The sequence below is a fragment of the Microtus oregoni genome, unplaced genomic scaffold (assembly GCF_018167655.1).
Source record: "Microtus oregoni isolate MIOR12 unplaced genomic scaffold, Mior012 000028F_ref0000031, whole genome shotgun sequence".
Lineage (NCBI taxonomy): Eukaryota > Metazoa > Chordata > Mammalia > Rodentia > Cricetidae > Microtus > Microtus oregoni.
Window position 1 is genome coordinate 18,226,752 of NW_024543087.1, and position 20,318 is coordinate 18,247,069.

The window sequence follows — 20,318 nt, forward strand, 5'->3', positions numbered from 1 at the left end:
TAATTACCTAGGTTACAGAATAGGGTTAGAGAAAATTAAAACGCAAAAGGCACAAATTAGGAGAGACCGGTTAAAGACTCTTAATGACTTCCAAAGATTGTTAGGAGACATTTCTAGTCTACAACCAGCTGTTGGGATAACACCTGATCTAATAGTTCATTTAAACAAAATCCTAGATGGTGATAAAGATTTGAATAGTCCAAGAAAACTAACAGCTGAAGCAGAAAAGGAACTGACAATAATTGAGGAAAAATTACAGGAGGCACATGTGGATAGGGTGAACCCAAATCTTAGCTGCATCCTAGTCATATTGCCTTCCAGAATTTCTCCTACAGGGATTCGAATGCAGAGGGAAGATATTATTTTAGAGTGGATATTTATACCTAATAAACCAAGTAAAAAATTAAAAACTTATGTGGAAAAAGTCTCTGAATTAATTATAAAAGGTAAGCTGAGACTTCGTCAACTAGCAGGTATAGACCCAGCAGAAATTATAGTGCCTTTTACTACTGAAGAAATAAAAAAGTTATGGGAAGACAATGAACCATGGCAAAGAGCTTGTGCTAATTTTTTGGGAGAAATTAATAGCAACTATCCCAAAAGTGGTAGACTTAACCTCATAAAGAGAACTTCTTGGATTCTTCCTAGAATTGTACGTGATGCTCCAATAACTGGAGCCAGTACGTTCTATACTGATGCAAATAAATCAGGGAAAGCAGGTTACAAGTCAGATGAATTGAGTAAGGTGGAACAAAGCCCTTATAATTCTGTCCAGAAGGCAGAATTATATGCCATTCTTATGGTGCTAAGGGATTTTAAAGAACCTCTTAATATAGTTACAGATTCACAATATGCAGAAAGAGTTATCTTGCATATTGAAACCGCTGAATTTATACCAGATGACACAGAGTTGACTTCATTGTTTATCCAGGTACAAGACATAATCAGGGAAAGGCTTTGTCCGATGTACATAACACACATCCGGTCCCATATAGATCTGCCTGGTCCTCTAGCACAAGGTAACGCTGAGATTGATCAATTATTAATTGGAAGCATGTTGCAGGCCTCAGAATTTCATAAGAAGCATCATGTCAATAGTAAAGGCCTAAAGAAAGAATTTTCCATTATATGGCAACAAGCTAAGGACATTATAAAGAGATGTCCTACTTGTTCTTTCTATATAATCAAACACCGTTGCCTGCAGGGAGTAACCCAAAGGGCACTAAGAGAAATGAAATCTGGCAGATTGATGTGTTCCACTTTATGGAATTTGGTAAATTAAAATATGTACACCACATCATAGACACATATTCAGGTTTTCAATGGGCTACTGCCCTGAGCTCAGAAAAGGCTGATTCAGTAATCACACATTTATTGGAAGTTATGGCCATCATGGGTATACCTGCACAAATAAAGACAGATAATGGTCCAGCATATGTATCTAAGAAAATGAAACGCTTTTTTGATTATTATAATATAAAACACATTACAGGTATACCAAATAATCCTACAGGTCAGGCAGTTATAGAAAGATCAAATCGTACTATAAAGGATATGCTGAACAAACAGAAAGGGACCGAAAATACCCCCAGAAATAGATTACATAATGCTTTATTAACCTTGAATTTTCTTAACGCTAATGAGAAAGGAACGACAGCAGCAGAAAGACATTGGATGATGGAAAAGTCTGCTGAACTAAATCAACCGATTTATTTCAAAGATGTGCTGACCTCTCAATGGAAGCCAGGAGATGTGCTACGTTGGGGAAGGGGTTTTGCTCCTATTTCCAAAGGGGAAGAAAAATTGTGGATATCATCAAAATTAATAAAGTTTCAGTTTAAAGAGGAGAAACCTCTTGGAAAGGAGAAATGACAGCTCATCCACAATGATGATATTCATACAGGTGGTAAGAAAAACATATAGTACGGGGGCAGGGTTCTCTTCTTATCTCTGCAGGAAAACACTCATCTTCAAAAAATTCGAGGGACCAGGATGTTTGAATACTGACAGATGGAAACTATTTACAACCCAATAAGAATTGGCAAGAAAATCAAACAGGTCTCATAAGTACAATTATTCTACTCTTATATTTAAATATGTATTAAGGTGCATTTATTTATAAATATATAGAGCTAGTTTTGAAGTTGGACTCTGGCTCAGTCCCTCTCCAATTTCAAGCCTGTTGGTAAGAGAAAAACCAAGACTTTCTGGAGTTTCTGTCTCATGTCAAGAGCCATGATATGGGACCAGAAAGAAATATGAGTTTAGAAAACATCTTTGCTTTTCTTCATATCTATTATACTTTTCATTGAATATATCTATGACTTTCATTGAATATATACATATTCATATATATATATATATGATTAATGTTTAATTTTTTCACAATGAACAATGAGTTTTTCCTGAAGTGACATTTGAAGTTTTCAGGAAGAAGATGGGGCCCCATAACAACAACTCCACCTGGTTGATCTGACGTCATGATACTGATAGCGCTACTACAAGACCCGTTTTGGCTACCAGCTGCACAAGATGATCCCAACTTGATTAGCTGAAATGGTGCACATCTTATACAACATTCTGGCCAGACCTGCACAAAATACTCAGAGACTATTTGCAATTTTAAAAGACATTGATCTTGAAATTTAACCATTATTTTGCTTTCACAGAATCCCCCAGAAAGAACGTCGCCCCCATGACAGCTGGAAGTAATTCTAGAGGACGACATCCTCTCTCCCAGTATAGTTTGCCCTTGGATTCAGGGACATCATTTAGGGTTTGATTATAATTAGTATACGGTTGAGGGTTGGGAGGTTGGGGGAGGAATTTTATAAGACAGGGTAAGATAGTTTTGAAAAGTTGCTTGCCTTTGAAAATGGTATGTCAGTTATGTTAGGCCTTAGTCAAAGTTGGTTGCTTCAACGCTGCAAACGTGACTTTGGGTGATTGCCCAGGTAGCTAGTTGTCTCTGTGATTTGTTGCATGTTTTGGAAGTTGTTTTATTGAACTTCCTAATTACCCAGGTAACATTATTTTCCTTCTCAGATCTTCGACGGGGTTGAAGACTATATAAATGTAGTTACTTTTCTCTCATGACTTGGCCAAGTTATTTATTATACAAACCCTAACTAAGCTAGTTAGAATAGGATATTTGTACTTACTGTATATAATTTCGTAGTAGGTTTAAAACTCTCTTACTTAAACAAAAGGGGGAGGTGTTGCGGGAGGTTCTTCCGCTCCTCCAGCCAATAGCTGCTGAGATACCATCCCATTGGGGCGTGGTCTCTCTCTTTAAAAAAGTGGCCACTTCCCTCCTTGCTCTCTCTTTGCTTCCTGCTCTGCTTCAGGCGACTAGACTCCTTCCTGATTGAGCAGAGGGCTGTTGTCTGGGACGGTGATCTGTAAGGTTTTTCCCCTTTAAATAAATACCACCCTATTAATCATAATTCCAAACTGGTGTGGGATTGTTTGTGATTTACGCCTTCATCAAAACCCCAGCTTGGGACACTAGGGTGACCCCGGCTATTGGTGAGGTTCAGTGAGCTTTCATCCTCTCACTGTGACTCGGGACATATGACTGATCAAGGGGGTGGGTTATGCACATAAATAACATGTGGGCCCAACACTGCCCAGGTCACATGACCACCCAGATGTTAGTTGGGTACAGTGGCACACACCTTTAGTGCCAGCACTTGGGAGGCTGAAAAAATGAGTTCAAGCCTGGTCTTCATAGCAAGCTCCAAAAGACCTACGGCTACTTAAACCTGTATAAAAACGAAACAAAATGAACAAAAGAAGCAAAATACCCAGACTTTTACTTTCTTCTTTGCCTGCAATCACTTCTTCTGTGGTATAAACACACCAGAATTAGAAATTACAGCCTTAGACTCTACATGGATTGGATTTCCAACTACTTTTTAAATGGTGTCTAGAATTTTCTATATTTTATTATGCATATTCTTTTCCAAATAATTAATTTCCCCAAATTTACAAATTCTGAGACCAAAAATCATTATCTCAAATGACCTCAGCACCCAGCATAGGTCCCTGCACATAACTGTCTTTTAACTTTATACAAAACTTAAATTAAATATAACATCATATGCATTTAATATTACTTAATTTTAAAATAAACCAAAAAGTTTTACTGAAAATCAGACCTACAGTGGATGCCAACACTGTGCCCGAGTGGCAGCAATGTCACTTTTGAATGACTTTTTTTCTTCCCAAAAAATAAAAGCGAAACCAAGATTCCCCACAAATGTGACTTACTTAACGCTGAAAGCGTAGTTCCCCCGGACTGCTAAGTTACCCAAGTGGGAAGACAATGGCTAAGGATACACTCACTCTGAGGGACCAGGGAGTCTACAAGATCTGCAGGGTAGAATGAATATTTTACAACCTCTCGAGTGTGGAAAGAAGAAAAAAAATTAGAATTTAGCAATCACTGCACATTCCTGTGGTTACTGCATAAAATGTGTAACTCCATTTATGTATAAAATGCTACCTACAAAGAGAGAGGATCATAAACAAGACTGTGTATTGCCACCTTTTTATGTTCTTAAGCAGATCTGGTAAGTGGCATTAGCTTACATCAAAGAAACAGCTTGAAGATTCCAGGTATTTATTTTGATAAAATCACCTGACTAGACTCTGCTTGGCACTTCAATATTTTCTAAATTTTCAAGTGTTCTCCATGAATACTTCCTGAGACTAATCAAAGCTCACAGGAATTTCTGTGAGCTTTTCAAAGTCTAAACATATAAACATATTGTGCATTTCTTCTTAGTTTTAAAGTGAGCTTCTATTACAGTTGAAATATTGAAATTCATTCATTTTATTTTTTTTCTTTCTTTCTTTCTTTTTTTTTTTTGTTGTTGTTGTTTTTTGAGACGGGGTTTCTCTGTAGCTTTGACGCCTGTCCTCTTATAGACCAGGCTGGGTTCACAGATCCACCTGCCTCTCAACTGCTGGGATTAAAGGCGTGTGCCACCACTGCCCAGCCTTCATTAATTTTTTTTTTTTAAATCTACAAACACAGACTCAGAGAGCAGCCGCCATTGCACAAAGCAGGCTGCCACACAAGTAGACCACACTCTGATGCCAACGACCTCCCCTTTCGAGTCAAACCTCTCAGAATACAGGAGCATTTTTTACCAAATTCTTTAGAAGTTTTGTGGAGCTTTTCTGTTGCTTTTTTATGTGCATGGGTGCCTCAGCTACATGTCTGTGTACCAAATACATGCCTGATGCCCAAGGAGGCCAGAACAGTGAGCCAGATCCTCTGGAACTCAAGTTATAGATAATTGGAAGCTACCATGTGGGCGCTGGGAATCAAGGCCAGGTCCTCTGCAAGAGCAGTCAGTGTTTTTAACTGCTGAGCCGTCTCTTTAGATCATTTTGCCAGATTCTTAATGTTGGTAATCAGCAAATGCTGGCACTCTGAGTTATTCTGTCTGTTCCAGTCTCCATATTTTCAGAATGGCCTAGCTTTCTTTAGTAATAACATTAATCAGAGGGGAGAGTCACAGCAGGGGTTTACCCCTAGAAACCTGATGTTCTTGAAGAGGCAACATGGAAGTGGGGAGAGGCTTGACACCAAGACAACACACCACAGCAACAGCCAGGAAGAAGGAAGCGCAGACAGGCTAATAAGTGACTGGCCTGGATGCGACGCTGCAAGTGGCTCAAAGCTGAAGATCCCAAGTCCACACTCTGACTCAGGTTTCTCACCTATTGCTTCTTGTCTGAGTGGTTCTCACTCCTCTATTTTGTACGTGTTGCCTGGTGCAGGCTGAGGGGCCCTTTCCAAGGCTCTCGAGGGCAGAAGTGTTTCAGGTGTCAGAGGCTTTCATGTGCCTGCCTACCCATAGCTTGTCATCAGAAATGCTAAAGCTCCTAAACTCTTTTGGATTAGGGGTGCTTCATTTGGCTCAGTTCCTACATTAGACCCCAATCCTGGGCTCAAGGCCAGGGTGCAGGAACACGACTCTCACCAGGTGGAGGCGGTTTGCTCTCCCACTCGGCGTTCTCCATCATCTGCTTGGCGATGCGCTCCGCATTGCATTGTTCCCGCTTCTGCTGTATGAGCTGCTGGAGCTCGGTCTTGCAAGTCGTGATCCGGATCTGGTAAGTGGACGGCAGGACTGTGCTACTTAAAACCTGGATCACTGGCTTCTTACTGGGGGCATGTGCTACTTCTGAGACCTGAAAACAGTATAGATCTGTGTCTCAGCAAGGTACGGTTAAGAGAAAAGTGTTCCCATGGTGCATCGATACATCACACCAGATTGTGTTCCTTAACAAAACACTAGTAACTCAGGTGAAAAGAGCAAGTGACATTTCACCTGGTCTGAGCTGGTTTCTTCACATAAAACCATGACTGGTTGGGGCAGTCACAGACTCACTCCAAATACATCACGGCCATCGTTAATATTTAACGTGCACAGACAATCTGGAAATCCACCCCCGAAATATTTTTGGGTTTCGTTAAAGGAAGAATAAAAAGATTTAAAAGTTTTAAAATGTTCTCTGTAGCCTAATTATGATCTCAGCTCAGTCTTTAACCCCATTTCAGTTTGCTTTATTGGCACATATTTTAAATGGGTGGCCTTCTCCATGCTTAAGGAATGGGTTCCTCTTGGCTATACAACTGAAGCAATCTTAGGAACCATCTTGGCTGTTCTACCGCACACAGCCTTTCAACACACAGAACTAGACATGAGGTGACCACAGCCTACATGACAGTACCTGCGGAGAGGTTGACAAAGGGACACCAAGAGCAGCAGAGGACTCAGAGCGAGGTGGCTTCCCAGTCTGAACCACCTCGTGATCACTGGTTTTAGGCAGGGCCTGCGGTATATTCGGTGGTTCCAGGGAGCCGAACATGCTTTTCCATTCTTCATTTACATTGGAGTCTTGTTTTACATGTTTTCTAGCTATGAAATACATGTGGAATAGTTAGTCTGAAAGGTAAAACCACTGTGACTTGATTGTCTGTTTACAAGAGAACACAATGGACCTTACTTCCTGTGTGTTCCTATGGGACATTTTTCTTAAGCTCTATGTCCTTGTATGCACGTGTGCAGATGCGAGTATGTTCAACTTATAATCTCAGCATATAGAAATATTTATTCACCTCCAATTTTGCTAGCACTAAGAACTGTCCATCTGTATTGATCCAGGTGGAAAATGGATAGTTAATTTGCATTTATTTAATTATTTACATTTCATTTATATGTATTCTGTTCTACCAATTATTTGCTTAAATCTTTCACTTTTTTCCTCTGGAGGGCTTGCATTTTTCTTATTGATCTGTATGGGTACTTTATACATAATGCGTGTAAACCATTAGCAATCAAGTGTAAACACTAATCCCAAAGCTTACTTCAATGTAATTCATTTGCTGCCCTAAAATATGATATAGACACGGGGAATTTCAAAGGCACATACTTAACAGTGAACTAATGCTGAAGAAAGGCTATGCACAAGACCTCAAGAGCCTCACAGAAACGATGTCAGTGTCACAGGAGACGAGAGCCCCAAATATCTAGTGCTCAGTAGAGGCTAAGGATTCTTTGGCCTCTACTCTTTTTAATTCCACTGTTTGTTTCAAATTCATCGGGTATTACCTACTAATACTACAGAAACTTGTATCTGATTTTATACAGGCTGGCTTTATCAGTTAAAGGGTTAGAAAACCGAGCTTGAATCATGCCTTCATGAATCAAGCAAGGTCTTCCAGGGGGAGAGTTCTGGAAACTGACCTTCTTTTGACAGAGCTGTGACTCCACTGCCCGACTCTTCCTCTCCCACGTCTACTTAATAAGTACCTAGTCACTGCACTTCAAAGTTCTCTATCTGGGAAACGGGGGTGGCGGTGTGGGGGCTGGAGGTGTATTTACTCCTTATTAACTAATACCAGCCTACAATATAACTAACAAGATGAGCACATGGATGTACTAACCCCGTTTCTCGTCCGGTTCTTGTTTGGTTTTAACAAGATCAACTTGTCTCCCAGTGATGCCTAAGGCCGCCAGGTCGATCACACCTTTCTGGCTGCTGTCCTGCAGATGGCTCTGGTCCACTGCATTCGCTTTCGCTCTGTTTGATTTCATCATGAAGTCCTTCAGTGCCAGAAGCTTATCTTCCTCTTCTTCTGTCATCCCCTAAAACCAAATTCAACCATGTATTTTGGGTTAATTTCAAAAGCAGAAACAACAGGTCACAGGATGACTAATAAATGAAGGTTCAACTTCCAATTCAAACTGAAAAAACGACGAAGAGAAGCAAGAAAGCAAAGAGGAAGCGATCCCTATGGCTCCTCTAGAGCACTCGGCCACGGCCACCTTCTCCACAGACCATCTTTATCTTTACATCCACGGCCACCTTCTCCACAGACCATCTTTATCTTTACATCCATGGCCACCTTCTCCACAGACCATCTTTATCTTTACATCCATGGCCACCTTCTCCACAGACCATCTTTATCTTTACATCCATGGCCACCTTCTCCACAGACCATCTTTATCTTTACATCCATGGCCACCTTCTCCACAGACCATCTTTATCTTTACATCCATGGCCACCTTCTCCACAGACCATCTTTATCTTTACATCCATGGCCACCTTCTCCACAGACCATCTTTATCTTTACATCCATGGCCACCTTCTCCACAGACCATCTTTATCTTTACATCCATGGCCACCTTCTCCATCAGACTCTTTTTACACCTCTGTTGACAACACTGTATTACAGGTTCTCTAGCTTCAGTAGGGCAAGGAAAACAGATGCTCATTATGAGATAAAAATGAGTGAGACACCTGTTATTCAACAACTATTTTACACAGTATTTGCAGGGAATTACAAAAAAATCAAAAGAAACACACAAGCAAATTATTAGAACTAAAATGTTTTTATCAAGTTTTTAAAAAGTATTTTTTAGTTTATTTTATGAGTGTTTTGCCTGCATCTGTGTGTGTGTGCATAGTGATATTTTATTATGTTTTAATAAATAAAGCTTGCCTAAAGATCAGAAGAGCAAAGCTAAGCCACTAGAGAGGTCAGGCAGTGGTGGCACACACCTTTTAATCCTGGGATTTGGGAGACAGAGGCAGGTAAATCTCTGAGTTCAAGGCCATCCTGGACTACACAAGATCAATGCAGAAACAAATCCAGGTGGTGGTGGCTTGCACCTTTAATCCCAGCACTAGAGGGAATATAAAATGAGAGGGGTTATGCTGCTTAGCCTATGGTTGCCCAGCCTTGGTCGCCCAGACTTCTCTAGTGGCTTGGCTGCTTTGCTTTTCTGGTTTGCAGGTTGACCCCCAATATCTGTCTCTGGGTTTTAATTATTCATGCTACCACATACAAGCCTGAGTGTCTGGAAGTCAGAAGAGGACATCTCTTGGAACTGGAGTTATAGATACTGAGTTACCACGTGGGAGCTGGGAACTGAATTAGAATCTTCTACAGGAATAACAGTCTTAACTTGCTCAGCCATCTCTCTAGCCCGTTAGGAAGTTTTATAATGTCCATATGAAAATTATCCACATAAGATATGAGATTTAATATAGAATTGGATTTTTTAAAAGCAAACACAGGACTGGAAGATGGCTTGGTGGTGAAGAACATTTGCTGCTCTCCCAGAGGACCCAACACCTATGGCTGATGGCGCACAACTGGTTCTAACTTCAGGGAACCCAGTGCCCTCTTTGGGCCCTCACAGGCACTTGCACACACATGGTATACACTTACAACAGACAGAAGCACATACGTGTAAATGAAAAATGGATTTAAATAGATACAATTTACAAATCAAATGTCGACGCTAGTCATGGGGTCCACCCCTGTAATCCCAGCACTTGGGAGGCTGAGGCCCAAAGACTATAAATCCAATCCAGCCTAGGGTACAAAGACATACTGACTCAAAACAAACCAAACAAAACCACCTAATTATAAACAAAAACCCAGAATATCCACAATAAACGAGGGACAAAGCTCTGCAGCATAACCCCGAAGACATCACTGAGTAAAGATGACTATGAATGGAATGCACACTACGCCCTAGTGACCAGCAGAGATAACACTGCTGGACTTCAGTTCTTTCTTCCAGGCTCACGGCAGTATCAACAAACACCAACAGTGATTTCATTTTATGAAGTGACAAGCTGATTTCGGAAATTCATAAAGAAATGTGCTGTCTTGGTTATGCTTGGCCCTTTCTGTACACGTGAGGTCAAGCCAGCCAGGGTTAGAGTGAGACCCTGTCTTAAAAGACAATCTCGAAAACAGTGCATTATTTTCCAGGTGAGACACGGCTGGTAAGCATTCTCTCTATGAAAGCATTCTACAGAGCTAATGGTGGTTGTCCCTAGTATATACTCTATGTCCACAGAGTACCAGCAATCGAGGCTTCATTTAGAAGCACCTTTATTCCAATTCTGATTCTAGGTCCCATACATTCCATATAAAACAGAAAAATGAATCTAATTTAGTATTTCAAAAAGGCCCTACTAATGCCAGATAAAGAGGGTTTTTACTAAAATTTTTTTAGTTTTTACGGAATTTGTTAATTGATTCAAATTCAGACTTAAACACAACAGTGAACCACTGGCTTCTGCAACTGAATTCACCGTGGAGCCGAGCTGATGCAGCTCTTTGCACACAGTAAGAAGCAGGGTCTGGACTGAGCCGAGAGGGACTGTGTCACACCTGCATTCTGAAATATCTCTTTTAGCTGAACTTCATTATATTTCGGCAAAGTATAGAACTGAACTACAAATAGGACTTAAACCCAAGGCTCTTCCTGTTCTCCCAGAAATCACAAAAGGAAGTTTATAGGTCTCCCTAGACTCCTTATTTAGCCTAGCGCAGTGTTTTAGATGAATCCTATTGCCTTTGCGTAGATACCACAGAGCGCGCGCGCGCGCGCGCACACACACACACACACACACACACACGCGCGCGATATTGACAGATTTACTTTCATTTGTCATGACATGCCCTAATCAAAAACATCTTAACATCTAAATAGGTGCTTCAGCACTGTCATGAGACCCATTCACAGGAAAGGCCTGAGGAAGGCGCACACCTGCGAGAGCAGTTTCTTCAGAAGTTGAGCTATGGCGGGGTCCTCGGGAGGAGGGCAGTCGAGAAGAGAGCCATTCCGCTTCTTCTGACGCATGTGCAGATGTCTGAACAAGCTGGTGATGTCTTTAGACCTCAGAGCATAATCAAATATAGAGCGGCTCACGGGCTCTTTCAGAACACTGAGCAGGACAAGCTTCCTCTCAATCTATAGTAAAAAAGCAAAAACAGCTAGTTAAAACTACAGTACATAGAACAATCTGTGTAAAGTTAACCAAAGTATTTATTATCTGAGAAAATAATGTTTGTTTCTTTTTCTCCTTAGGAGACAAACAGGACACTAGCCAACTTTAAAGGCCTAAGTGTCCACCCCACCAAAGACTAAGAGTAAATACCCAAAGGCGAAGGTTTCAGGGAGTCAGAGCAAGTCATTCCTGACCCAGAGGTCAGAGTACTTCCCAGGTCTACAAGCCACCCACGGTTCACAAGCCTAAGACACGGGAGCTGGCCGAGACCTGAGTAACCACTGCACAGGGCCTTCCTTTCAGTTTCCACATTTCCCCAACAAACCCAAAGCCTTTAAAACATTCTCTCCAGAGATCAAGACTTCTTCCTCTAAGTAGGCTAGAAACACTTAAGGACGGCTATTACCATCAGTGAGCAAAAGAACAACTCTTCCTTTTCTTCCCAGTGTTGGGAGACAGAAGCCAGGTCCTTGCACAGACAGGCAAATGCTCTACCACTGAGCTATATCCCAACAGTGGCTTTGTGAGACAGGGTCTTACTATGTAATTAGCCCAGGCTGGCCCTGAACTCAACAACCCTCCTTTTGCCTTGGTCTCTTGGGAACTGACACTGTAAGCGAGCACCTCCACACCCAGATCTAAAGAGCATTCTTCGGACAGAATTAACTACTGCAGCTGAAACTTGGGCTACCTTTGTCTAATCAAAGGAAGAAACAAGGCCTGGAGAGACAGTCCGCAGTGCTGACTATCCTTCTGAGCTGGGAGGCTCAAGGTCGCAGTAACTCTAGCCCCAGGGGATCCAAGCCCCCCCCCCCAGCACTGCATTCACGTGTACAAACTCAGGCTGGGACACACACGTAAACGCCAAATTAGAACTTTAAAAAAAGTTTACAATTTAAAATGAAGAAGGGTAAGACTCATGAAACATGAATAATTAGTCCCTCAATTTTTGATCCTGGCTTTGAAAATATAAATCAATGATAATACAAAGAATAAACTAAAACTAGAGCACGTAGTCAAGGGCTAGAGTGATGTCTTAGGGCTAAGAGCACTGGATGTCCTCCAGAGGACCAGGTTCCATTCCCAGCACGCACATGGAGCTTCACAACTGGCTATAACTCCGGTTCTAGGGATCTAGCACCTTCTTCTGACCTCCCTGCGCACCAGGCATACATATGGTATACAATACACAACAAACATTCATGTAATATATCCACACACATAAAATCTTAAAAAATTATAAAACTTTAAAAATAAACAAAGAGCAGCTACATTATACGATACACAAAGAAAACGGAGCCTGAACTTCTGTATGCCACACTACATGTGACTACATGTGACATAACAGACTCCTGGTAGTGTCTCTCCTACAAGGGAAGTCGGTTTATCAACAGTACTAGCTTGAAAGGTGTATGAGAATGTTCCAGATCAACTTAGGGACTCTTCAGGCAAAATTGGAAAGGACTGGTCACAAGCGGGAACATGTCTACCTGTATTACTGGCTGGGTAATGTATGGGTCAAGATAAGGCATCAACTTGCAGTAGACATCAGCAGTACTGATTTGATGAGCTACCACCGTGATGAATCCCACTGCTCCATAGCGTATCCACAGATTAGGGTGGCACAGGAACGGAGCTAAAAGGGGAAGAAAGAAAGATACCAGATCAAACCAGATTCACAAAGCAAAACTTTAAATTTTAAGATCATTCAAATCCTTATATTATAACAATCTGATAAAGACATCAAGGCTGAGTGTTACCTAAAAGTTCTTACACATATTGGCCTGAAATAGAAACTCAATAAAATGAAGTTATAACACTCCCTATCATACTTACCAGCCATACCATAAAACTAACCTTTGTAAAACTTCTAAATTTCTATTTTTCAGAGTTGAAAATGTGTTAGCACACACTCATTTGTAGTGCTGAATTAAAATCTACTGGACAGAGACATAAAAAATGCCAACACCACCCAGGAAGTGATCCACTTTACCCCACGGGTTCAAGATGGCAGCTGCCACACAAGCGGCAGAGACATGGGGTGGGGGGTGTTTCTTCTCCATGTCATAGCATTGAGAAAACAATCTGACCCCTCTGACATTCTTTTTAATGCGGGGTTTGGTCAAATCTAGCACATAACTCTAAGTTTGCATGTCGTGGTGAATCAAAGAGTAGAAAAGTAGCACACAGTGTGTCCATTTTTCAGCGTTCAAACTGTAAGATTAACACAGGAAGCAAGAATGCCTTCCTTCTTTTTAACAGTTTTATGCTCTGAGCCTAAATCATTTATTCAACTAATCAAAGTCACAATAACACAATAACACGATTTAGAGTAAAATTCAAACTTCTAAAACATGACAGTTGCATGAGCTCTAAGTATGCAAAGATATACTCAGAGTTGTTTATCAGAAGTCCAAGGGAGCAATGATGTAACCCGTCATCATGTACTAGTGATGCTTACGTGAAAACAGAGAAAAACACGCTCAAAGTCCCCTCTTCAGGGTCACCAACCCTAACACCTGAGTCAGAGCCCTGGGACCCAGGTAAAGTGAAAGGAGAGAACCAACTCCACAGAGTTGTCCTCTGACCTCCACAGGCATCCAATAGCATGTGCACATATGCACACATGCATGTGCTGGAGCGCACACACAGACACCCACACAAAGTAAAAGAAAATCTCTCCTCAAAGTTCTCACATGGTCTTCTCATTACTCATGAAGGTTTTTGTTATTTCACAATCCATGCACAGCCCCGATCCATGTGACAAGGAAGAACTGGGGCTCTTCCCTTTGATGTAAAGAAGGAAATTAGGGTGCTACATCTAACATGCACAAAGCCCCAGAGTTCAACCCCAACAATCTAGAACAGCAGGAACTGGCAAAGCACCTAGAACCTCTAGAAAGCACAGAGCCGCAAAGGCATGGCAGGGGCTGGGTGCTGGGCAAGATTACTGACCCCAAACTTCCCATATGTATGTTTCCTGTGCACTTGTTGTTCATAGGCATACCTCCAGCAGCCCCTTAGTCAATGGACGTTAGCAAAGGGGAGTGTGCTGCACAGCTCGGCTTGCTCTCTTGTGCTTTGGTCACCCTATGAGAACAGCTGGGACAGCCTCAACTACGACAGCCATGGCCCCACAATGAGATGGATGAATTATGCTCTAAGACAAAGGAGATGCACAGCCCAAAGCAGAGCCACCCACACAGCCCATAGATGGAAGACAAGAAACACAGTGCAGGGTTTACTAGGACCCCGTGGCTCACTGACACACTGCAGGATCGCAGCAGTGATTAGAAACACAGTTCAGAGTTTACTAGGACCCCGTGGCTCACTGACATACTGCAGGATCGCAGCAGTGATTAGAAACACAGTTCAGAGTTTACTAGAACTCTGGCTCACTGACACACTGCAGGATCAGAGCAGTGATTAGAAGTAGTGCAGGGTTTACTAGGACCCCGTGGCTCACTGACATACTGCAGGATCGCAGCAGTGATTAGAAATAGTGCAGGGTTTACTAGGACCCTGTGACTCACTGACACACTGCAGGATCGCAGCAGTGATTAGAAATAGTGCAGGGTTTACTAGGACCCCGTGGCTCACTGACACACTGCATGATCATAGCAGTCATTAGCCGACAAAGTACATCAAATCCTTAAGTCTGAGCTGAAAGAATTTCTCAGAAAATACAGCATCCAATCTTTTCTCTTGACTATGCTCCAGTTCTCTGGTGACAAGCACAAGGAAAGCAGAGGACTGAGAATTATCTAACCAGGAATAACAGTTCTTAAAAACACCTCCAAGGAAATCATGATAATCAACCGTTCTCACCTCAGAATTGCTATGCTAAGTCAGTGTGGGGGGCTCATGCCTGGCATGCTCACACTGGGGGAACTGAAACCAAGGCAAGAGTCAAGAGTTCAAAGCCAGCCTGGAACTTTAGTGCTAATAATTGGATACACAACATATAAAGCACACATTGTATCAACAACATAAAATACAGGAGGGAATAAATGTGTAGGGGTTTTGGGTTTTTGTTTGTTTGTTTTTTGTTTGTTTTTTTTTTTTTTTGAATTTTCGAGACAGGGTTTCTCCGTAGCTTTTGGTTCCTGTCCTGGAACTAGCTCTTGTAGACCAGGCTGGCCTCAAACAGAGATCTGCCTGCCTCTGCCTCCCAAGTGCTGGGATTAAAGGCGTGCGCCACCACCGCCCGGCTGTGTAGGAGTTTTGTGCAGGTGAAAATTAAATTTGTGTGGCTTTAAAGAATCATAGCACTTTAAAAAATTATCAGATCACAAAGCAAGATGACAAGAGTAAGACCAGTATAGAGGATTACAAAACCATCAGAACCAGTAACAGAATACTAATGCGTCCCTATGGAGTACTTAGTTCAAATAAAGATGGGTTTAGCTTTACAATCAAAGGACAAAGAAGCTGAAGAAACAAAAAAGAAAAGAATGTAAAGACATGACAATACTGAAAGCCTGTGTATCTTGAAGAACAGACACACTGCAGGCATAGGGTCGGAAAAATATCATCACCAGTTAACTCCTGTGATAGAGGGCATCTAGAATATATTTAAATATTTAAAAAAAACTAAAATACCAGACACCAAGAAAACAAAAACCCCAATTAAAGCGGGGAACAGAACTAAACAGGGTTCTCAAAAGATGAAACACAAACAGCTGAGAAATAAAGAAATTCCTACTACAGAGACACCTGCTCATCCACGGTCATTGCTGCTCTATTTGTAAGAGCCAGAAACTGGAAACAGTGTAGGTTCTCTTAACTTAAGACTGGATAATGAAATGTACATTTACACAGTGGAGTATCATTCAGCTGTTAAGAAGAATGAAAATATAAAGGATTCAGGTAAATGAACGGAGCCAGGAAAAAAAATAATAATCATGAGTGAGGTAACAGACTCCAAAAGACAAATATTATGTTTCCTTTTCTATGTATTCCTACTCTATCAGAATAAAATTATATGAAATTATTCCCACATTCAAATTTCCCATCCTAAGTCTCAAAACCAGAAACTTACCAATATCACTGGCGAATTCATAGACGTGGGGTTTCTGCAGCAGCCCCAGCTGGCACATGCAGGTCAGGGCATTGAGAGCTTTCACAATGACAAACTCCTCAGCATCACTGAGGCCTTGCTGGAGCAGGGGTTTGAGGATGGAGGAGCTCTGCCACCCAACATAGGCAGCAACACCTGAAAGGGAAGGCAGTGTTACTGTCACTCAACCCCTGGAAACGCAGGCCACCACCAGGCAGCGTGGTACAATGAACACACCTGGAAACGCACGCCACCACCAGGCAGTGTGGTACAATGAACACACCTGGAAACGCACGCCACCACCAGGCAGTGTGGTACAGTGAACACAGTGCCTGGAAAATGCACGCCACCACCAGGCAGTGTGTTACAATAAACACAACACCTGGAAACACATACCACCACTGAGCAATGTGTTATATAACAGACACAGTAAGACACTAATTAGAATCGCACTTCCTTCCCAGCACAATAAACAAAAAAACCCCAATCAAGACAATCGTCCAGAAATTTGGGGACACCAGAACTTAAAAAGAGAAAATACAGGTCTCCCCAAACTGTCAATAATAATAATAATAATAATAATAATAATAATAATAATAATAATAAAACAAAGTTAAGTCACTTTAAGACATGCAAGGACTATAGCAGTTTACCTCCTAGACAGTTCTTACTCAGAAGTTTCCTGAAAACAGAACTCTAGCAAAATAAACAGGAGGTGATAAATAGGAGAGGGAGAATCTACAAAACAGCAGACTTAGCCCTAGGGATTCAAGGAGGAAAACCTGCCACGACCTCCGGTCCAGTTTGACACAAAGTACTTCAGGGCCATGTGGGGCTAGAGAGGCAGCTCAGCTGGTAAAGGGCTGCAGTGGAAACATGGGGACCCAGGCTTGTCTCTCCAGTCCACAACCCGCACTGCAAGGAAGCCATGCAGCTCACTCCTGAGCAGCTTGGAGGACTGGAAGGGCTCCAGCTTCAGGGACCTCATCCCAGAGCAGTAAGGGGAGAGGAAACACAGGAGACAACTGAACCTGACCTGGAGCTGCCACACATGCACACGTATACTAGTGTGCACACAAAACCACATGTGAAATGATTCAAGAACACGTATACATATGACATGCAGAAACACATGAAATGACCCACACAGACATGTACACACACATGCGCGCACACCCACACCCCACAGTCAATTTCAACAATAACACAAGGAGGAAGTGGGATAGACTGTAAGCAACAAATAACCCTGGGAAGAAAGCAGAATACTGAAGACAAGGAAAGCAAATCTAGAACTCCAGAGTGAATAACAGGTCACATCCAAACATGAATACATTAAAATGCAGGATGACTCTAGTCCCTGCGAGACAAAGGCAGCCTCTGCTGCAGCAGCCGCACTTGCAGCAGGGAGGGAGCAAACCGGAGTGACTGTCTGACACTTGTTCTAATGTCAATGTTATCCCGATCCTTACAGTAAGTCTATGAAAACACTTCAATGTTAATTATAGAACAGAAAGTAAATGTTTGCTGTGGCGGTGAAATGATTAGGAATTCAACTAAGCAAAGGAAGGGTGCAAATGTGCAGACGGGAGAGGCTAGAATCTCCTTCTACTACAAATAATAATTTAAAATAAAAGGGCAATAATAATAAAGTAGATGTCTAAAGCCTGGGTGAGCACACTAAGACAGAGTAGCACGGTATGAACAAGGAAGTCAGGTGTGACTGCAAGTCAGCTAAGCCTTCACCCTGGGCCATGTGTGGTGGCGCACACACGACCATCATCACCCTGAGCCATGTGTGGTGGCGCACACATGACCATCATCACCCTGAGCCATGTGTGGTGGCGCACACATGATCATCAGTATCCTGGGCCGTGTGTGGTGGCACACACATGATCATCATCCCAGATTCTGTATTGAGCTTCAGGATAAGTTAAGGCCAATCTAAACTACACAGTGAGACCTTACTTCAAAAAATAAAACTTGACAATTATTCTTTAAATACATTAAAAAAAATCAAATTAAAACAGAGAAAAGGATTTGCGTTAAAAATGAGAGTTAATGCCCATAAAAATACCCACAAGCATAAATGTAAATTCATGCAAGACAAAGAACCAAAATAATAAAAGATAATGTAAAATACAAACATAGAAACATCAGAAAAAGGTTTTGTAGCTTGACTAGCAAGCAAAAAGCATACATGAAAACCTGTTGCTTTAACAAATAAAGATTAAGTAAAGACCACTCTTGGCCGGGAGTGTGTTGGATGTAATCATCTAAAGTTGATGGAGTAAAAATTAACATAAAATGTCAACAAATTTAAAAACATGTTCATATTCTTTGTTTATAAAAAGAATACTTTGTTGACTGAATAGTAACTAGAATGCTTCCTATGAAAGCTATGTTCATATTCTTTAACTCAGTAATTGAAATAAACTAAAATGTATATATACGTATGTATGAACATGTCTGTGCAGCAGGACCATGCCTGTTAATTTTGTTTTGTTTTGTTTTCCAAAATGACAAAAGGTAAGGTCACCAGGGAAAAGGGACCCTCAGTGATGAACAGCCTCCTTCAGACTGGCCAATAGGCAAGTGTATAGGTCATCTTCTTGATTAATAGTTTCTGTGGGAATGCCTAGCCACTGTGGGCAGTGCCACCCTGGATAGGTGGTTCAGTAAGCAGCATTCCTCCGTGGCCTCTGCTTCAGTACTCACTTCTAGTTTCCTGACCTTAGTTCCCACCCTGACTTCCCTCAGTGACGGGGTGTCGGCTGGACACGGTCTTTATCACAGCAGCAGCAAGCTAACTATAAAAATCTCTCTGTGTACCCAAGCAGAACCCAAACTTTATGACAAATTTTATACTTCTAGGGCTGGAGAGATGGCTCATTGTTTAAGAGCATGGCTGCTCTTCCAGAGGACTGGGGGTTCGATCCCCAGTTCACATATGGCAGCTCACAACTATCTGTGGCTCCAGTTATAGGGGACCTGACACCCTCATACAGACATTCATGTAGGCAAGACATCAATAACATAAAATAAAAATAATCTTTAAAAAATGTATACTTCTAGCTACAAAGACTAACAAGATCTAAGTAGGTCACATACTAGCAGTTGGTGGCCACTAATCCATACTGTGACATAGTGAAGTTATAGACTTCCGCCACCTGAGTGACAATGACAATGGCTAGCATCGTGTTTCAGAACAAAGTCCACGAGACAGCACATGATCATACCCATATACGTAATCACGCTAGTCACTTACATAAGCATGTAAGATTCCCTGTGTAATATGATTCAAAATGAAAACTAATAGGTGATTTCAGCACCTGGGAGGCAGAAGCAAAGCATACAGAATTCCAGGCCAGCCTGGGCTACATGGTAAGACTTTCTCAAAATACAAAAACCAAAAACAAATACAAAAGCTAAATATTCAAAATATTCAATTAAAAGTTCAAATGAATTTTGGTAAAATTATTTATTGGAATAAAAATATTAAGAATCTATTGGAGTATAGTTTCAAAGCTCAATTAGAAATGTTAGGAAATACTTAGATTTTTTTTTTAAATGTAAAACAAATTATCCTAATTTGTACTATTATATACAGTACCTAATGTCAGACCTGAAGACCTGAGTTCAATCCCCAAGTCCCACCTAGTGGAAAAAGAAGACCAGCTCCCTGTTACCTACCCCTTGATCTCCATATACACATTATGGTACATGCGCCCCATCCCCAACAAAACAAACAAAATACATTTAACTTAAAAAAAAAACTTCTCAAAAGAAAATTACAATATGTCTGCTGCAGAAAATTTGACAACTATGAAGACCATAAAGCAAACAATTAGCTACTATCCCGGCCGAGCAGATGCCAGGAATCACGTGAGTGCAGCCTCTGCCCTAACAGAGTAGCTTCTGTGCCTGC

General features: G+C 41.5%; 1 protein-coding gene across 1 annotated transcript in view; it reads right to left on the bottom strand.

Moving 5' to 3' along the window:
• Pik3r4 (phosphoinositide-3-kinase regulatory subunit 4) overlaps positions 1 to 20,318 on the bottom strand; it is a 60,227-nt gene that overhangs the window by 23,336 nt on the left and 16,573 nt on the right. The window contains exons 7-12 of the mRNA XM_041677446.1: positions 16,376 to 16,549; positions 12,825 to 12,970; positions 11,094 to 11,297; positions 7,967 to 8,168; positions 6,751 to 6,938; positions 5,997 to 6,207 (exon numbers count right to left, since the gene is read on the bottom strand). Of these exons, the coding sequence (XP_041533380.1) occupies positions 5,997 to 6,207; positions 6,751 to 6,938; positions 7,967 to 8,168; positions 11,094 to 11,297; positions 12,825 to 12,970; positions 16,376 to 16,549 (1,125 nt within the window). The remainder of the gene's footprint in view (positions 1 to 5,996; positions 6,208 to 6,750; positions 6,939 to 7,966; positions 8,169 to 11,093; positions 11,298 to 12,824; positions 12,971 to 16,375; positions 16,550 to 20,318) is intronic.